The sequence below is a fragment of the Gopherus flavomarginatus genome, chromosome 15 (assembly GCF_025201925.1).
Source record: "Gopherus flavomarginatus isolate rGopFla2 chromosome 15, rGopFla2.mat.asm, whole genome shotgun sequence".
Classification (NCBI taxonomy): Eukaryota; Metazoa; Chordata; order Testudines; family Testudinidae; genus Gopherus; species Gopherus flavomarginatus.
In genome coordinates this window covers 12,184,728-12,197,665 of record NC_066631.1, presented here as the reverse complement: position 1 = coordinate 12,197,665, position 12,938 = coordinate 12,184,728, and the positions used below count along the sequence as shown (strand labels likewise).

General features: G+C 43.3%; 1 protein-coding gene across 2 annotated transcripts in view; it reads right to left on the bottom strand.

Moving 5' to 3' along the window:
- The window catches only part of SLC5A1 (solute carrier family 5 member 1), a 45,105-nt gene extending 32,602 nt beyond the window's left edge, over positions 1-12,503 (bottom strand). The window contains exons 1-2 of one of the 2 annotated variants that reach the window (XM_050924469.1): positions 12,138-12,503; positions 9,444-9,515 (exon numbers count right to left, since the gene is read on the bottom strand). In XM_050924469.1, coding sequence (XP_050780426.1) covers positions 9,444-9,515; positions 12,138-12,224 — 159 coding nt within the window. In that variant the 5' untranslated portion in view covers positions 12,225-12,503. Of the gene's footprint in view, positions 1-9,443; positions 9,516-10,476; positions 10,576-12,137 lie in introns of those variants that run through there. The other variant, XM_050924470.1, reaches the window with a different exon arrangement.
- Between the last annotated feature and the right edge of the window lie 435 nt (positions 12,504-12,938).

Genomic DNA, 12,938 nt, shown 5'->3' with positions numbered 1-12,938 from the left:
GTCTTATATTAGTGAGGATATGTCAAAGCCAGGAATACAAGCTACAGCTCTTGACTGCCAGTCCTGTGCTTTAATCACTAGATAGTCTTCCTCCCACATTTTATATGCAAAATATGCCATGCATGTAACAAAACTGAACAGAGAATTCCATAACTTCTTTCCCTATTCCTATTTCCCCCTCATTTCTTCATAGTGATCTCATGTTTTCTTCCAGGCTTTGTGTGAAGGAACAGCTCTCTCAGAACTACAGGGAATTTCTGTGTTTGTTCAATCATGGATTTCCTCACATTTTTCCAATCAGTCTTGCCATCACTCTTTGTGATATCATAAGTGTTTTCATAGTAATGATTTGTGATATAACAAAACACTAGCGGCATCAGTGAATGAGTCAAAGAGGAAGAGCAGGCTAATTATAAAGATGATTATAACAGGGTTCATAATTACAACAGAGTTCAAAAAAAGAACTAGATAGGTTAATGGAGGATAGGTCCATCAATGGCTATTAGCCAAGATAGGCAGGGATGGCGCCCCTAGCCTCTATTTGCCAGAAGCTGGGAATGGGCGACAGGAGATGGATCACTCGATGATAACCTGTTCTGTTCATTCCTCTGGGGCACCTGGCATTGGCCACTGTCAGAAGACAGGATACGGGGCTAGATGGACTTTTGGTCTGACCCAGTATGGCTGTTCTTATGTTATGTTCTTAAAGAGAAAGGTTTTGTTGTCCTCATGTACATTCAATCCTGGACTTCCCCTGTGCTTTCCTATCAGGGCCCCAGAGTGGGAATTAAGCTTTTATCTTCTTTCAGACCTGTGAAAACATCTAAGAATAATAGCTCAGCAATGACATTACATGCCAAGTTGATGTCAATTGGAATTGTGAATGCCCAGTACCTCTCAGGATTTGGCCAATAGGCCTGATCATGTTTCCATTGAAGTCAGTTGCTACTGCCTTTAATGGGAAAGGAGCAGTCTCTAAAAGAGAAAACAATGTTAATGTCTTTTAAAAAGAGGCTTTTTCCCCTCAAAGAGAGATTTTAGCCGCACCACCAGCAACTGGAACTCATTGCTGAGAAGGCTGGCTTCTGGGCAAATATGAATGTTTTTTATCAAAACTTTATTGAGCTGTTTAGGGGAAATACTACATCTTGACCTTTACCTCATCATCAGCTGCTGTTCACTCAATCCCCTGCAAATAAATTATTAAACTTCATTCTGAGTTATTAGGAATGCAGTCATCAGAAATGATTAACCACATTATCCTCTGATTCTCATTAAATCTGTTTCTTCCACCCTAGCTCCTGCATTAAAAGCTCAAAATAGCCTTTTTAACAGTCACACTTCACTTTCAACAGCTTCAGGTGACAAAAGCAGCCAAGGAAGAACCCAAAATGACAGCTCCAGCTAGCGTGCCTGGAGTGCCCCTAAACATGGGGCACATTGGAGCACTGACCCTGACAGGAACATTTCCAGCTTTACCCAAGCAGTTCTGTATTTTCTTTGTTGATTTTTAAAGAAAAATACAAGGCCAAACAAAAACCAATGCAATTAGCAAAAGATTTTAGTTAACACAACAGTCATTATTCCTGGTTTCAGAACAAAGCAATGCAAATATTACAAATCTATTGCTTTGTATTTCTGTTTCTCTCTCTGATATAAGAAAGACCCTTTGCTGGAGGATCATAAGATCAGCGTATATTAGTTACAAATGTAATTACATGTGTGTGTATTTAGATAGATAGATAGATAGATAGATAGATAGATAGATAGATAGATAGATAGATAGATAGATAGATGTCCAATGTTTGCTCCAATACTTTTGTAATTTGAAGCAAGAAAAAGTTATGTGTTTGAGGTTAGCTGATGGCTGGCAGCATCTATGGCAGTTACTATGATTAAGGGTACATTTATGTCACAAAGGTCACGGAATCCATGACTTCCGGAGACCTCCCTGACATCTTCTGCTTCAGCTCCTGGAGCCCTGGGACTGGAGCTGGCAGCCAGTGGGACCCCCACCGGGATCCAGTGAGGGGCAACAGCTTCCTCAAGGTCCCCCTGCAGGATTCCAGTGACAGGCAACAGTCTTCCCAGGGGGCCCTCCTCAGGGTTCCAGCGACAGACGATAGCCTTGCAGGCACGGGGGACCCCACAGCTCCCAGCCACCAGGAGCTGCAACAGCAAAAGTCAGAGACAGGTCACAGCTTCCGTGAATTTTTGTTTACTGCCCATGACCTGTGTGTGACTTGTACTAAAAATTACCATGACAAAATCTTAGCCTTAACTATGATTAGCTAAACTAAAACATATACGTAAAGCAGGCGTCTAAAGGATTCCACTTAATATTTAGAGCTGGGATCTTCAAAGGAGCTTAATTCCCTTAGGCTGCTTGGTCAATTCCAGCCTTGTTCTAGAAACATCATAAACATCATGAGCTGTACAAGGTAGAAAAACTGAGACTTAAACTTTGGATTGTCCCCAACAGGGCTGGATACTGAATCTGATCAGTCAGAGTAGGCGGGTACTGTAATATAACCCTGCATTAGCTGAAGGATTCTGACCTATTTTCCAAGCTACTCTATGTTCCCATACAGTTGTTCCTTCACGACAGGGCCAGCATTACAATTTTCCGGAATCTGGCCATTAATCACCTCCCCTTATTTCAGAGGTATGATGAGTTAGACAGGGTGTGGTTTTTAATTTTCTCTCCTGGACTGATCTGAGAGATACAGAGCTTGCCCAGGCTGCGAGGCCCTGAGGACACACTTGCTCAGCCTGCTTCCCTGCTGAGGGAATTGCAAGGAGTAGGGTTCTCTCCACCAGTTAGCACTGTGGCCATACCCTGTGACTCTGTTTCAGGAAGGATAGCCTGGAACTAGGAGAGGGCAGGAGGGTTTGCAAAGGAAGGGGTCAATTGTTCAGCTAGTGAGTGAGGGTATGGCTACACTGCGGCAGCGCTTTGAAGTGTGAGTGTAGTCGCAGCGCCAGTGCTGGGAGAGAGCTCTCCCAGCACTGCACGTACTCCACATCCTCATGGGGTGTAGCTTGCAGCGCTGGGAGCTGTGCTTCCAGCGCTGCTGTACTGTTTACACTGGCACTTTACAGCGCTGTATCTTGCAGCGCTCGGGGTGTGTTTTTTTCACACCCCTGAGCGAGAAAGTTGCAGCGCTGTAAAGTGCCAATGTAGCCATGGCCTGAGAGTGGAAAGAGAGGAAATGAAAGATTAGGGGAAGGCAGGAGGAGGACTGGTGGCAGGGAAACAAGGGTAAAAAAGTGAACTGGGAAGAGAGGAGGAAAGGAAATGTGGAACATTAACTAGTTTAAAATCTTTTAACAAGGGCTCACTACTCAGGAAATTACCATCAGGCTGCAGCTATATGAAAGTAACTATATTTTAAATGTTATTCATTAATCTATTCACCTTATTATTTTCATTCACTTTTTGATGCCCAGAAGTCCTGGTGCTTGCTGCTTCACAGGCCTCAAAGACACTTTGCCTAGCAGCCTAAATGAAAAATTCTCTAGTCCCTACAGTGTGCTATACATACCACTCCTCTCCTAACCTCATGCTGGGCCTCTTTTGGTGGTGACTTTACCATTGTGGAATGAAACTGGTTCTTCTACTTCATTCTTTTGGGACACAACTGTATGAGTGCAAATCTACAGCTCTCCTTACCCTTAACCACTTGGAAAACCTGCACATTGCTTAGCACCTCTGTAAAATCTCATTGTATATCTATCAAGACTCAGCTCTTGGAGAAAGGAAAGCAGGTTTGATATTCTCCTACCCTCCTGAGGGCTCCATATGTTCTACATTTTGCATTTTAAATGCCACACAATTCTTTAAAAGAGATGGACATGCATCTCTCTAGAATCCTAGGCTTTATTGCACTGTGTAATCACCTGTGTCCCCTTTATTGAAGTGCAATTATTTACCTCTACAAACCTTCAGTTGTTTAGGCATCTCACTGAGACTTCATATGAGCATGATGGATGTGAGATCAACACAGCTGCTGCTACTTGCTAGCAAGCCAGCTTGATACTTTACCCTTCCACTCTTAGATATGCAGGCACCAAACCCAATGCCTCCCATCTTGGGAAGAGGCATCCCACTGAAGGGCTTGGAGAAATCTATAGGTGTTTGATTTACTTCATTTTTTTCTTTCCTATGAAAGCTTCACTTTGATTGAATGTGTGGTTGGTCTTTGTACCACGTCACCTAGGGACAGGAAACAAAATATTTATCCCCAGTAGCCACCCCTAGGCTGCTTACAGTCCTGCTAAATTCAATGAACAGGCAGAACTTGGCGTATATAATAATCCTCTGGACACAATGATCAGAGAAACCTATCTAGTGGGCAAAAGCGAAGTATGGCCACGTTAAACTGAAGTAAAAATTACTGGAATGTCCCAGTTCTCTCCCATTTCTGACTGGTGAATGTTACTCATTCACTGCTGCCCTAAGCCTTGGCCTGTCCAGCCCATAAGTTAATATGTCACTGATCCTGAATGGAAGAGCTAATTTAATGTGTGTTACCCTTAAAACAGGAAAACAAGTCTCCAGATATTTCCCAGTTACCATTAACTAAACTCTTTGTGTTTAACAATAACTTCTGATCCCTAGAGAATTTATGTTATTTGGTTTCTCTGCTCCTTTAATACTTATTCCTGAAGAATAGATTAGGTTCTGACATTTCTTTGTGAACCAGAGCTTCTTGGTATTTGAGGCTGTGAAAGTAGAATGAATTATATTGTGAAAATAGAAAGGATTAAAGAAATGCTCTCTGTACCTTTAAGCAAAACTGTTGGAATGCTGCAATCCAGGTGTCAAGAATACAGACATTCACATAGAACAATTGCACCATTTAAGGGCAATTGGTGAAGTATTAGCCTTAGATCGATAAAAGTTAGTAAGGAAGTAGGATATACATGCTATGCCCCTGGTGAATTTTACTGTTTTGCTTTCTTTGTCCCTTTGTCTAATTCCCACTCTTTTATCTGTATAAATAAGACTGTTTGGGTCTTGCATGGCCACTCACATTATCTTGGTGTTATTGGCGGAGCGCTGCGCTAATAAAACAGAGTGGTCTGACAAATTGTGAGTCCTGATTCTAACTTTGACAAGACCCTGACTTGACATTTTTATTATTGTGTATGTTTATTTCCAGGGCCCTGTCAATACTGAGAGATTGGCCACATACCCAGGATACCAAGATTTCTGTTTGTATACTTCCCTACACTGGTAAGACAATGCACTGTCTTCAGCCAATTATCTAGCTGAACTCCTCACCCTTCTAACTAAGGGGTGGGGTAAGGAAAAAACTCAGTTTCCATGGTCAAGGGTTATGATGTTGAAAGTTGGCTTTTGAAAGGAGCCACAAGTAGCTACAACTGAAGTAACTGAGGTAACCTTGAGAGCTAAGGGTTCCCAGGTCCAGACACACACACTGATTGTCGGAGCCTTAGGCACATGGGACCCCAGTAACAAGTGAGTGCTGAGAGAATGCGGAATCAGTCAATGCTACACTGGGTTGATGCAGCAACTCATGGTGTCGGATGCCATCAGGTGGTCAAGGGACATCTACATAGAATGCACCATGGACATCAGCAATACCAGGAGGGATGAGCTGGAATGCCGAAGAGAAGTGCAGTCAGCAGAAGCGGCTCTAGGTATTTTGCCGCCCCAAGCACGGCAGGCAGGCTGCCTTCGGCGGCTTGCCTGTGGGAGGTCCCCGATCCCGCAGATTTGGCAGCATGCCTGCGGGAGGTCCGCTGAAGCCAGCGGAACCTCTGCAGGCATGCTGCCGAAGGCAACCTGCCTGCCGCCCTCGCAGCGACCAGCAGAGTGCCCCCTGTGGCTTGCCACCCCAGGCACGCGCTTGGCATGCTGGTGCCTGGAGCTGCCCCTGGCAGTCAGGAAAGTAAAAATACTTTCCTCGTGGATTGTATTTTCTAAATGGACAACCAACCTAATTCTCAATACTGAGGGACAATCTCCACTCATTGATATATTTTGCTTTCCACAACCAAATCTCTGTACAAGCTTTCATGGGTGATATACCCAAGTATTCAGCTTCTAATTTCTAAACTGTATTGTTAAATCTATTCACCTAAATTTGGATTATTGCTCACTATGTACTCTATGTATCATATGACTTTTAAAAACTAACTTTATAGTTGTGGATAATCTAAGCACTATACCCAGATGTACAGACACTCTTTTCCCAACCTATGTATTATATATATATTTTTTTAACATTAGGTTTAATACAATTTTTAAGTCTCTTATTGGACCAACTTCTGTTGATGAGAGAAACAAGCTTTCGAGTTACACAGAGCTCTTCTTCCAGCCTGGGAAAGGTGCTCCCAATCTCACAGCAAAATGCAAGGTGGAACAGATTTTTTAGCATAAGCAGTTAGCACATATTCTAAGGGACATTCAAGGTAGAGTGGCCCGTTAACACCTCTGCAGTCATAGGACATACATGTCTTTCCTGAACATCTGTGCCTGAATCCCCAAGGAGAGGCCACAGCTTCCATTGCCTATGGGCATGAACCATGGACCTCTGGCAATCAATGAGAACGTGAGTTAATGAGAGGATTCAGTGTAACTATTGAAGCTATTGAATCCAATTAATCTCTGGCACTGTTGACTTAAGGGGAGCAATACTAAAGGTTTAATTGGGTCCATAGACTGGATGGAACAGCTAACCAGTGCACGCTCTGTGCCTCATCCTGGTAAATGCCAACCATCCTCAATTCCCATTAAAGTCAATTTTTTAGCCAAACATTTGAGCCAAAAGTGGGCAGGTTTTGCCTAATTCAACTACATTATCCCTCTTTACAGTCAGAGAAACTAGACACAGAGGAGAGAGTGACTTGTCCACTCACACAAGCAAGTCAGTATCAGATGCCAGATTTCACTCCAATTCATCTGACTGAGGTAATAACTTTTATTGATAATATATTTTATGTTATTACTTCGCCCATCTTGTCTCTCTAATATCCTGGGACTGACCCGGACAACTACTTTGCATATAACCCCTCATTTAGTCTACTAGATCACAGCTGTACCATTAAAATTAACAGATTCATATTACTGTTCCTATCAGGAAGTTCTCCTGGAGAACCCACAACTAGAAACTTCTATGCATGTGGAATCAACAAAGAACAGGTAAAAAAAAACATCCTCATTTCTTTTCTTAATCTTCAGCCTATGCCCATAGCTGCTTGGTATAGCAGGGAACAGGATGACAACTGAAACATGAAATTAATCCAATGGAAATTTAATGTCTATACTAGGTTATTAGAAATATATTTTCTTCTATTCTGTTGCAGAAAGCAATGAATCGATTAAGCAATTCTAAAGGAACTAATATACTATGGTAGGAAGGGTCCATTGATAAAGCAACATCCAAATCTACAGATTTGGGAAATAACTCACTCAGGTTTCCCTTTAACATCCTCACATGGTTATAATCACACATGGCACTGCTCCAGGGTGAAACAAGGAAGTGGCACTTTTCTAAAATATTACATATTGCATTAGCTGTCCCAGCATGAAGCTGGTATTTCCTGCTTCGTTTGAACTTTTTATGTTATTTTTTTTCCCCTGGGAGGCTCAAACCCCACCCAGACTCTAAAACCATGAAAAGGAGTTTTCAGAATCTCTCACTCCCTTGAGCAGAGTAGCCCTCCACAAGAGTATTGTTAATGTAAGTGTTTAACTAGGGATTTGAGAGCTTGCCATATCTTTTGCTTTGGTGCTGCCAAGGGTGGAGAGGAAGACATTTCCTGTTAGGTCAGAGGGAGGTATGTAGGTGTTCCAAAGTGAAGGATTAATGAGAATGTAATCAGGAATGTAGCTCCTCTGCTGCACGGAGCTCACAGTGTAGAGAGGGGCAAAGACGGCTCTAAGCAAATGTTAATCCTAGAGACAATTCTGGCAGTACAGGATCATCCCCTCTGGCCTCTGATACGCCTCCTACATGGACAAGAGGCTTAGGCAATGTAAAGCTGGCTATATTGCTTTATGTCCCTAAGAGACTCCCCTGTGTCAGGGGAATTCCCAGCTGCCCCTTTAGGGAAGCTTCAAGCCTCCCTTGTTCTTTAAAGCAGTGCAAAGGGGCTCACCGAGGCCTGACAGTCTAACCCATGGTGGTCTTGCGCTTGTAGACACTGGGCTGGATATCCCCACTGCCTTGCACCTTGTGTTGTCATTTGCACCTGAATGAAGGTTGTTTTATACTCACTGTTCACAGGTATAAAGAATTACACAAGATGCAAAACAGCAGAGGATCAGATCTAGTGCAATTAGTCAGTCAGTCATGCAGGGGTCCTGACTTACCACTATTATCCATTTTCATGGCAGTGTCACTCCATTGATTAAACAAAACAAGTTTACCTTAAAATAACTTTGAGATTCTCTATTTCACAATGGTTTCTATTAGGACCTGAATTTTCTCAGCCTAATCTACTCATGAGTTCCTCCTCCTGCTGGGAAATACAATGCTTTTATCATTACAATGGCAGCCCAACTCTTCCCCAATTCAGCAACACTGAAGGGAGACACTGAAAAAGGGGCAGGAATTTCTGAAAGCTGTTCTGAAGATTCCTACAGTCAGTAAATATTTATTTAGTTCTCTAAGGCCCCAATCACGTCATTGGATTCACATGGACAGAGCCCTGCATCAAATTCCTCTCAAGTGCAAAGGTCCTGCTGCATGGGTCCAATTGCAGGATCAGGGGTAGGTTTTATAACAAATCATTGAAGTTTTCCTTCCAAGCTGAACTGGAACGATGATCACAAAAGTACCATATTAGTGACACCTAGACAATTAATCACATTTGTCTAGAAGGTTTTCTTCTTTGCAAGGAAGTTTCATTCACTAGAGAAAGCATGACCTAATGGAGAGAGCACTGGACTAACTCAGGTGACTTGGATTCTAGTCTCAGCCCTGCCACTGGCTGACCTTAGGCAAGTCACTTCTCCTGTCTGTGACTCAGTTTCCCCATCTTAAAATGGGGATAAAAATACTTCTCTCCTCTGTAAAGCGTTTTTAAATATACAGCTGAAAAGTACTATTATAAATGTAAACTCTGATTTGTTATCAGTAATTTATTATGTACAGTCCAGGGTTCTCTCCTTGCAATGTTACAACAAAGGATTAGATTGCACAGCCATGTAAAGGCAATACAGCAGGACCAAAGAAACCACGCCTACAAATCATTTCCTCCCTATACCTTGTACCTAACAGCAATCACCTCATATGAGCCAGGCCCTCAGTGGAAAACTTTGGTGTGTCCAGAGAAAATAGTAACTACACAGCATTCAATAAAATGCTGAAGTGATCAAGTGATGTGCAGCAAAACATTGTGTGGGGTATGGAGTGAAAGTACAGTTCCTTTGTGCGCGTGCGCGCACACAGTGTGTATTGCAGACTTACCGGCCACCACACCATGCTCCGTCCAGCTAGAAAGAATCCACCCACAGTCCCTCGATTTGTTGAGAGCATGGCCTGGAAAGAAAAAAAAAACTGGTTAAAATATTCAGCTCTAATAAGCCAACTATAGCCTGATGGCATCAACAGCCAGGGCAGTGATGAGAAAGAAGAATCAATCAAAAGGGGCCAAGGAAGAAAGAATCTGAAGGGAATAATATGACCTGACAATGGCTGAGCAATGATTCTTATATCAATCTGTAAATTAACCAGTCAAGCTTTATTGCTTCAACTTTCATTACATGAAGCCTGCAAAACGCAAATCCAAACACCGCACTTTAAAATACAATGAACTATACAGTACAAATAAAACAAGAAATGTATCACAACCAAGGGCCTTGCCGGCAAACTGTCACTCATAGGAGCACTCCTTGAGGTGAGCAGGCCTCAAAACTGCTGATGTAGTGAGTTTTATGTCCATGCACTACAGCTGCCATACCTAGCTTTCTTACTCAATACTAGCATGCTCCAGAGTTTCCCTGCAGGAATCTACTGCATGGCAATTTAATCTTTCCTGTTCTGATAAGCTCATCAAGGTACCTGCACTTATTAGCCTTTCTTCACTTCCACAGAGTAGCAGTTAAGAATTACTTTCCTCGCTCTCATTTTATATGTCAGGAGAGACTTTATGGAAAGTTCCCCTCACATTTTTCACAGGGCCTGATCCAAAACCCTTTGCAAACAATGATCCTTTGGATTGGGCCCAGAGAGAGTGTGAGAAAAAAAAAAGTGAGCCAGATCATTGATCCTAATATAGAAGAAAATAAAACAAACAAGGGCATGTTTCACTACATACAATAGTTGAATCAAGAGACACGTTTAACATTAAGCTTCTTAGAAATTATTCAGAACTACAAACTTCAATGCTCCAGTGCCTGACATGCCACCTACCAGCCCTATTCTGCCCTATGAGTTTATGTTACAAAGAATTACAGTCAATAACAAATTACAATAATCATACTTCAGGTCAGATTGTAACTTTAGGTCAGATTGTAACTTTAAGGCACAAGCCTGGTTCCCTCCCAGAGCTCCCCAAGATGCAATGGAGGCATTTCTGCCACAACACTCCTTACAGGAGAGCATGCTGCACCCTTCTGAGTCAATGAACAGCTTGGCTGCTCGAGTGGGCTGATGAGGGTGGCCGGGGGGACTCCTGGTCCTGCCTCCTCCCCATTCTTCCCTGGTCCTTTGAGGTTGCTTGCGCCCCAGGGTGCACTAAGAAGAAGCAGTGCTCTCATGAAAGGTATAGGCCCTCAATTGTGTTTTGTTTCTGTGGGAGGTGGTGGGAGGAATAAATAGACAGACCGTCTGGTACAATCCAACCCTTGGCATCCAATACACTCAGCCAGAGGTACAGGTGCAGGTACTTCACATCTTCAAAGTGCTGAACAAACATTAACAAGTTCATTGGCATCAAAAGTTAATCACTTCTCAAAACTCTGTCAGGCTGCTAGTGTGGAAGATTTTGTCTGCAGATGCCTTCTATGTTCTATGGCACGGACTCCTGGGTTATTTCAGGGGAGTGCACAGGTCACTGAGGGGCAGGTTTCCCTGACTCATTCTGTTAACTGCTGGCTCTTTCCTCAAGGGACTAGCAGAATTTTCCCCAGGGACAGTCTCGGATGTCTCCTCTGATAGAATACAAACTCTGCTCCTGAAAGGGATATCAGCTCTTTAATCTAGTGACACACAAGTATTTTCCACTAAGATAGCATTAGTACAAATGCAGGATCAAGACTTATTCTAATAGGACAATATCTACCTTTCACCTATTAGGTGCAAAAGAATTCTCTAAGGCTGCAGTCTCTGTACTTCCCTCTGCATCATCAGCATGCTTCAGGAGGAGGCACCATCATATCTGGGCTTTAAACAGAAAAGACCCTGCACCAGCAGCACTTGTCCTCACTGAGATTTGTTCCTCCTCAGTGTCTAAATGCACCTGCTTGCCGCAGTGAAGTCCTACTGATGAAAAGTTGTCATTCTCCTGTGTCCAGACCTTGTCTGTGCTCTCATCCATTTCATATCCATCCTGCATCAATGCCCATCTCCCACTCCATTACCATCTCTCCTCCGCCTTTAACTCTATTCCAATCCACACCATTTACAACTCAGTCCAGTACTCACCCTCCTTCCTACCACAATCAACCCCACTGCAATTCCCATTCACTCCACCTCTCACGCTTCACTCCAATTACTACTCCATCACAAATTCCCATTCGCAGGCTCCTCTGCTCCATCCCCATTCACCCCCGCTACCATCCCATTCCTATTTTCACCCCCACTCTGTTCCTTACCATGTCCCCACTCTAATCTGCTAAAAATGTCTACTTCAGCATTATCCTGATCTCCATCCATTGGCCCTCTCCTATAGTCCCTTCCCTATCCATACTCCTCCCTCACCTCGGCCCCATCCATTCTCCCCTCCACTACCATCTCATCATCTTCACCCCCAGTCCAGATCTTATACCAGATCCTGCTGCCCCACTGAAGCCTAGCTTAATCCCCGTCCTGCCACCTTTCACCCCATCCCCCAGTTAGGCAGCAGGCAAGTTACACAATTATATAGTTTTAATATACGAAGCCATTCTCCTAAAACCCAATAAACCACACTTTCATTAAGAAAGAAAAATCCACACATACCCATAGTCCCACTGCTAGAACTACCACAAAATAGATGACGATGACTGAGATGTCAGCAGGGTTATTGATTTTTTCGGAGGAGTCCATCCTGCCTGCTTCTCCAGCGGCTTTCCTTCTTCTTCTCTCCTTATAATGTCTCTCACAGACTTCAGGTTAATGATAAACCCCTGTCGTCCCCCTTGGTCTTGTATAATATATAACTTTAGATTCACTTGTATGGGTACAAAGTGAAGCTGATGCTCTTTCCTGAACTGTGACTGTCTCCAAAAAACTGCTCCCTTATTACAGCTGTTGCTGATTTCAGAGCCAAAGACCGACCTGAATTCACATCCCCTGGAGAAGGTGCTCAGAGTTGTTGCAGAGGGAGAGCAGGTGTCTGGGAAGGAGTGAGCTGTGGAAGGAGTGGCTTGGACATAATATACCCAGTGTATGCACCTCACTGTTTGCAGATACTCTTGCTGGATAGGTTGTTCCTGTAAATCTGGTCATGGAATTAATTGTTTCCTTGAGAAATTGATACTCACCAAGCCCAAAGAGTGACTGACACTTAGGGAAACCCCACAGTTCCATGAGCTAATACTCCTACTGTGCCATCCCTAATCCCAGCAGGAACACACAATGGAGGTACAGCCCAGTGTTTCTGGAACAAGACAATAGGAAGCCACTATTACATCTAGACCTTTATAGCGATGTGTCTCAGACATAAATTTGAGATCCAGAAATGAACGCCTGCCCGTCCCCCCCACAGTGTTCAAAACCAGGGTTTTTGCTCTGCCCACTGTGGCAAGCTATGATGTTTTA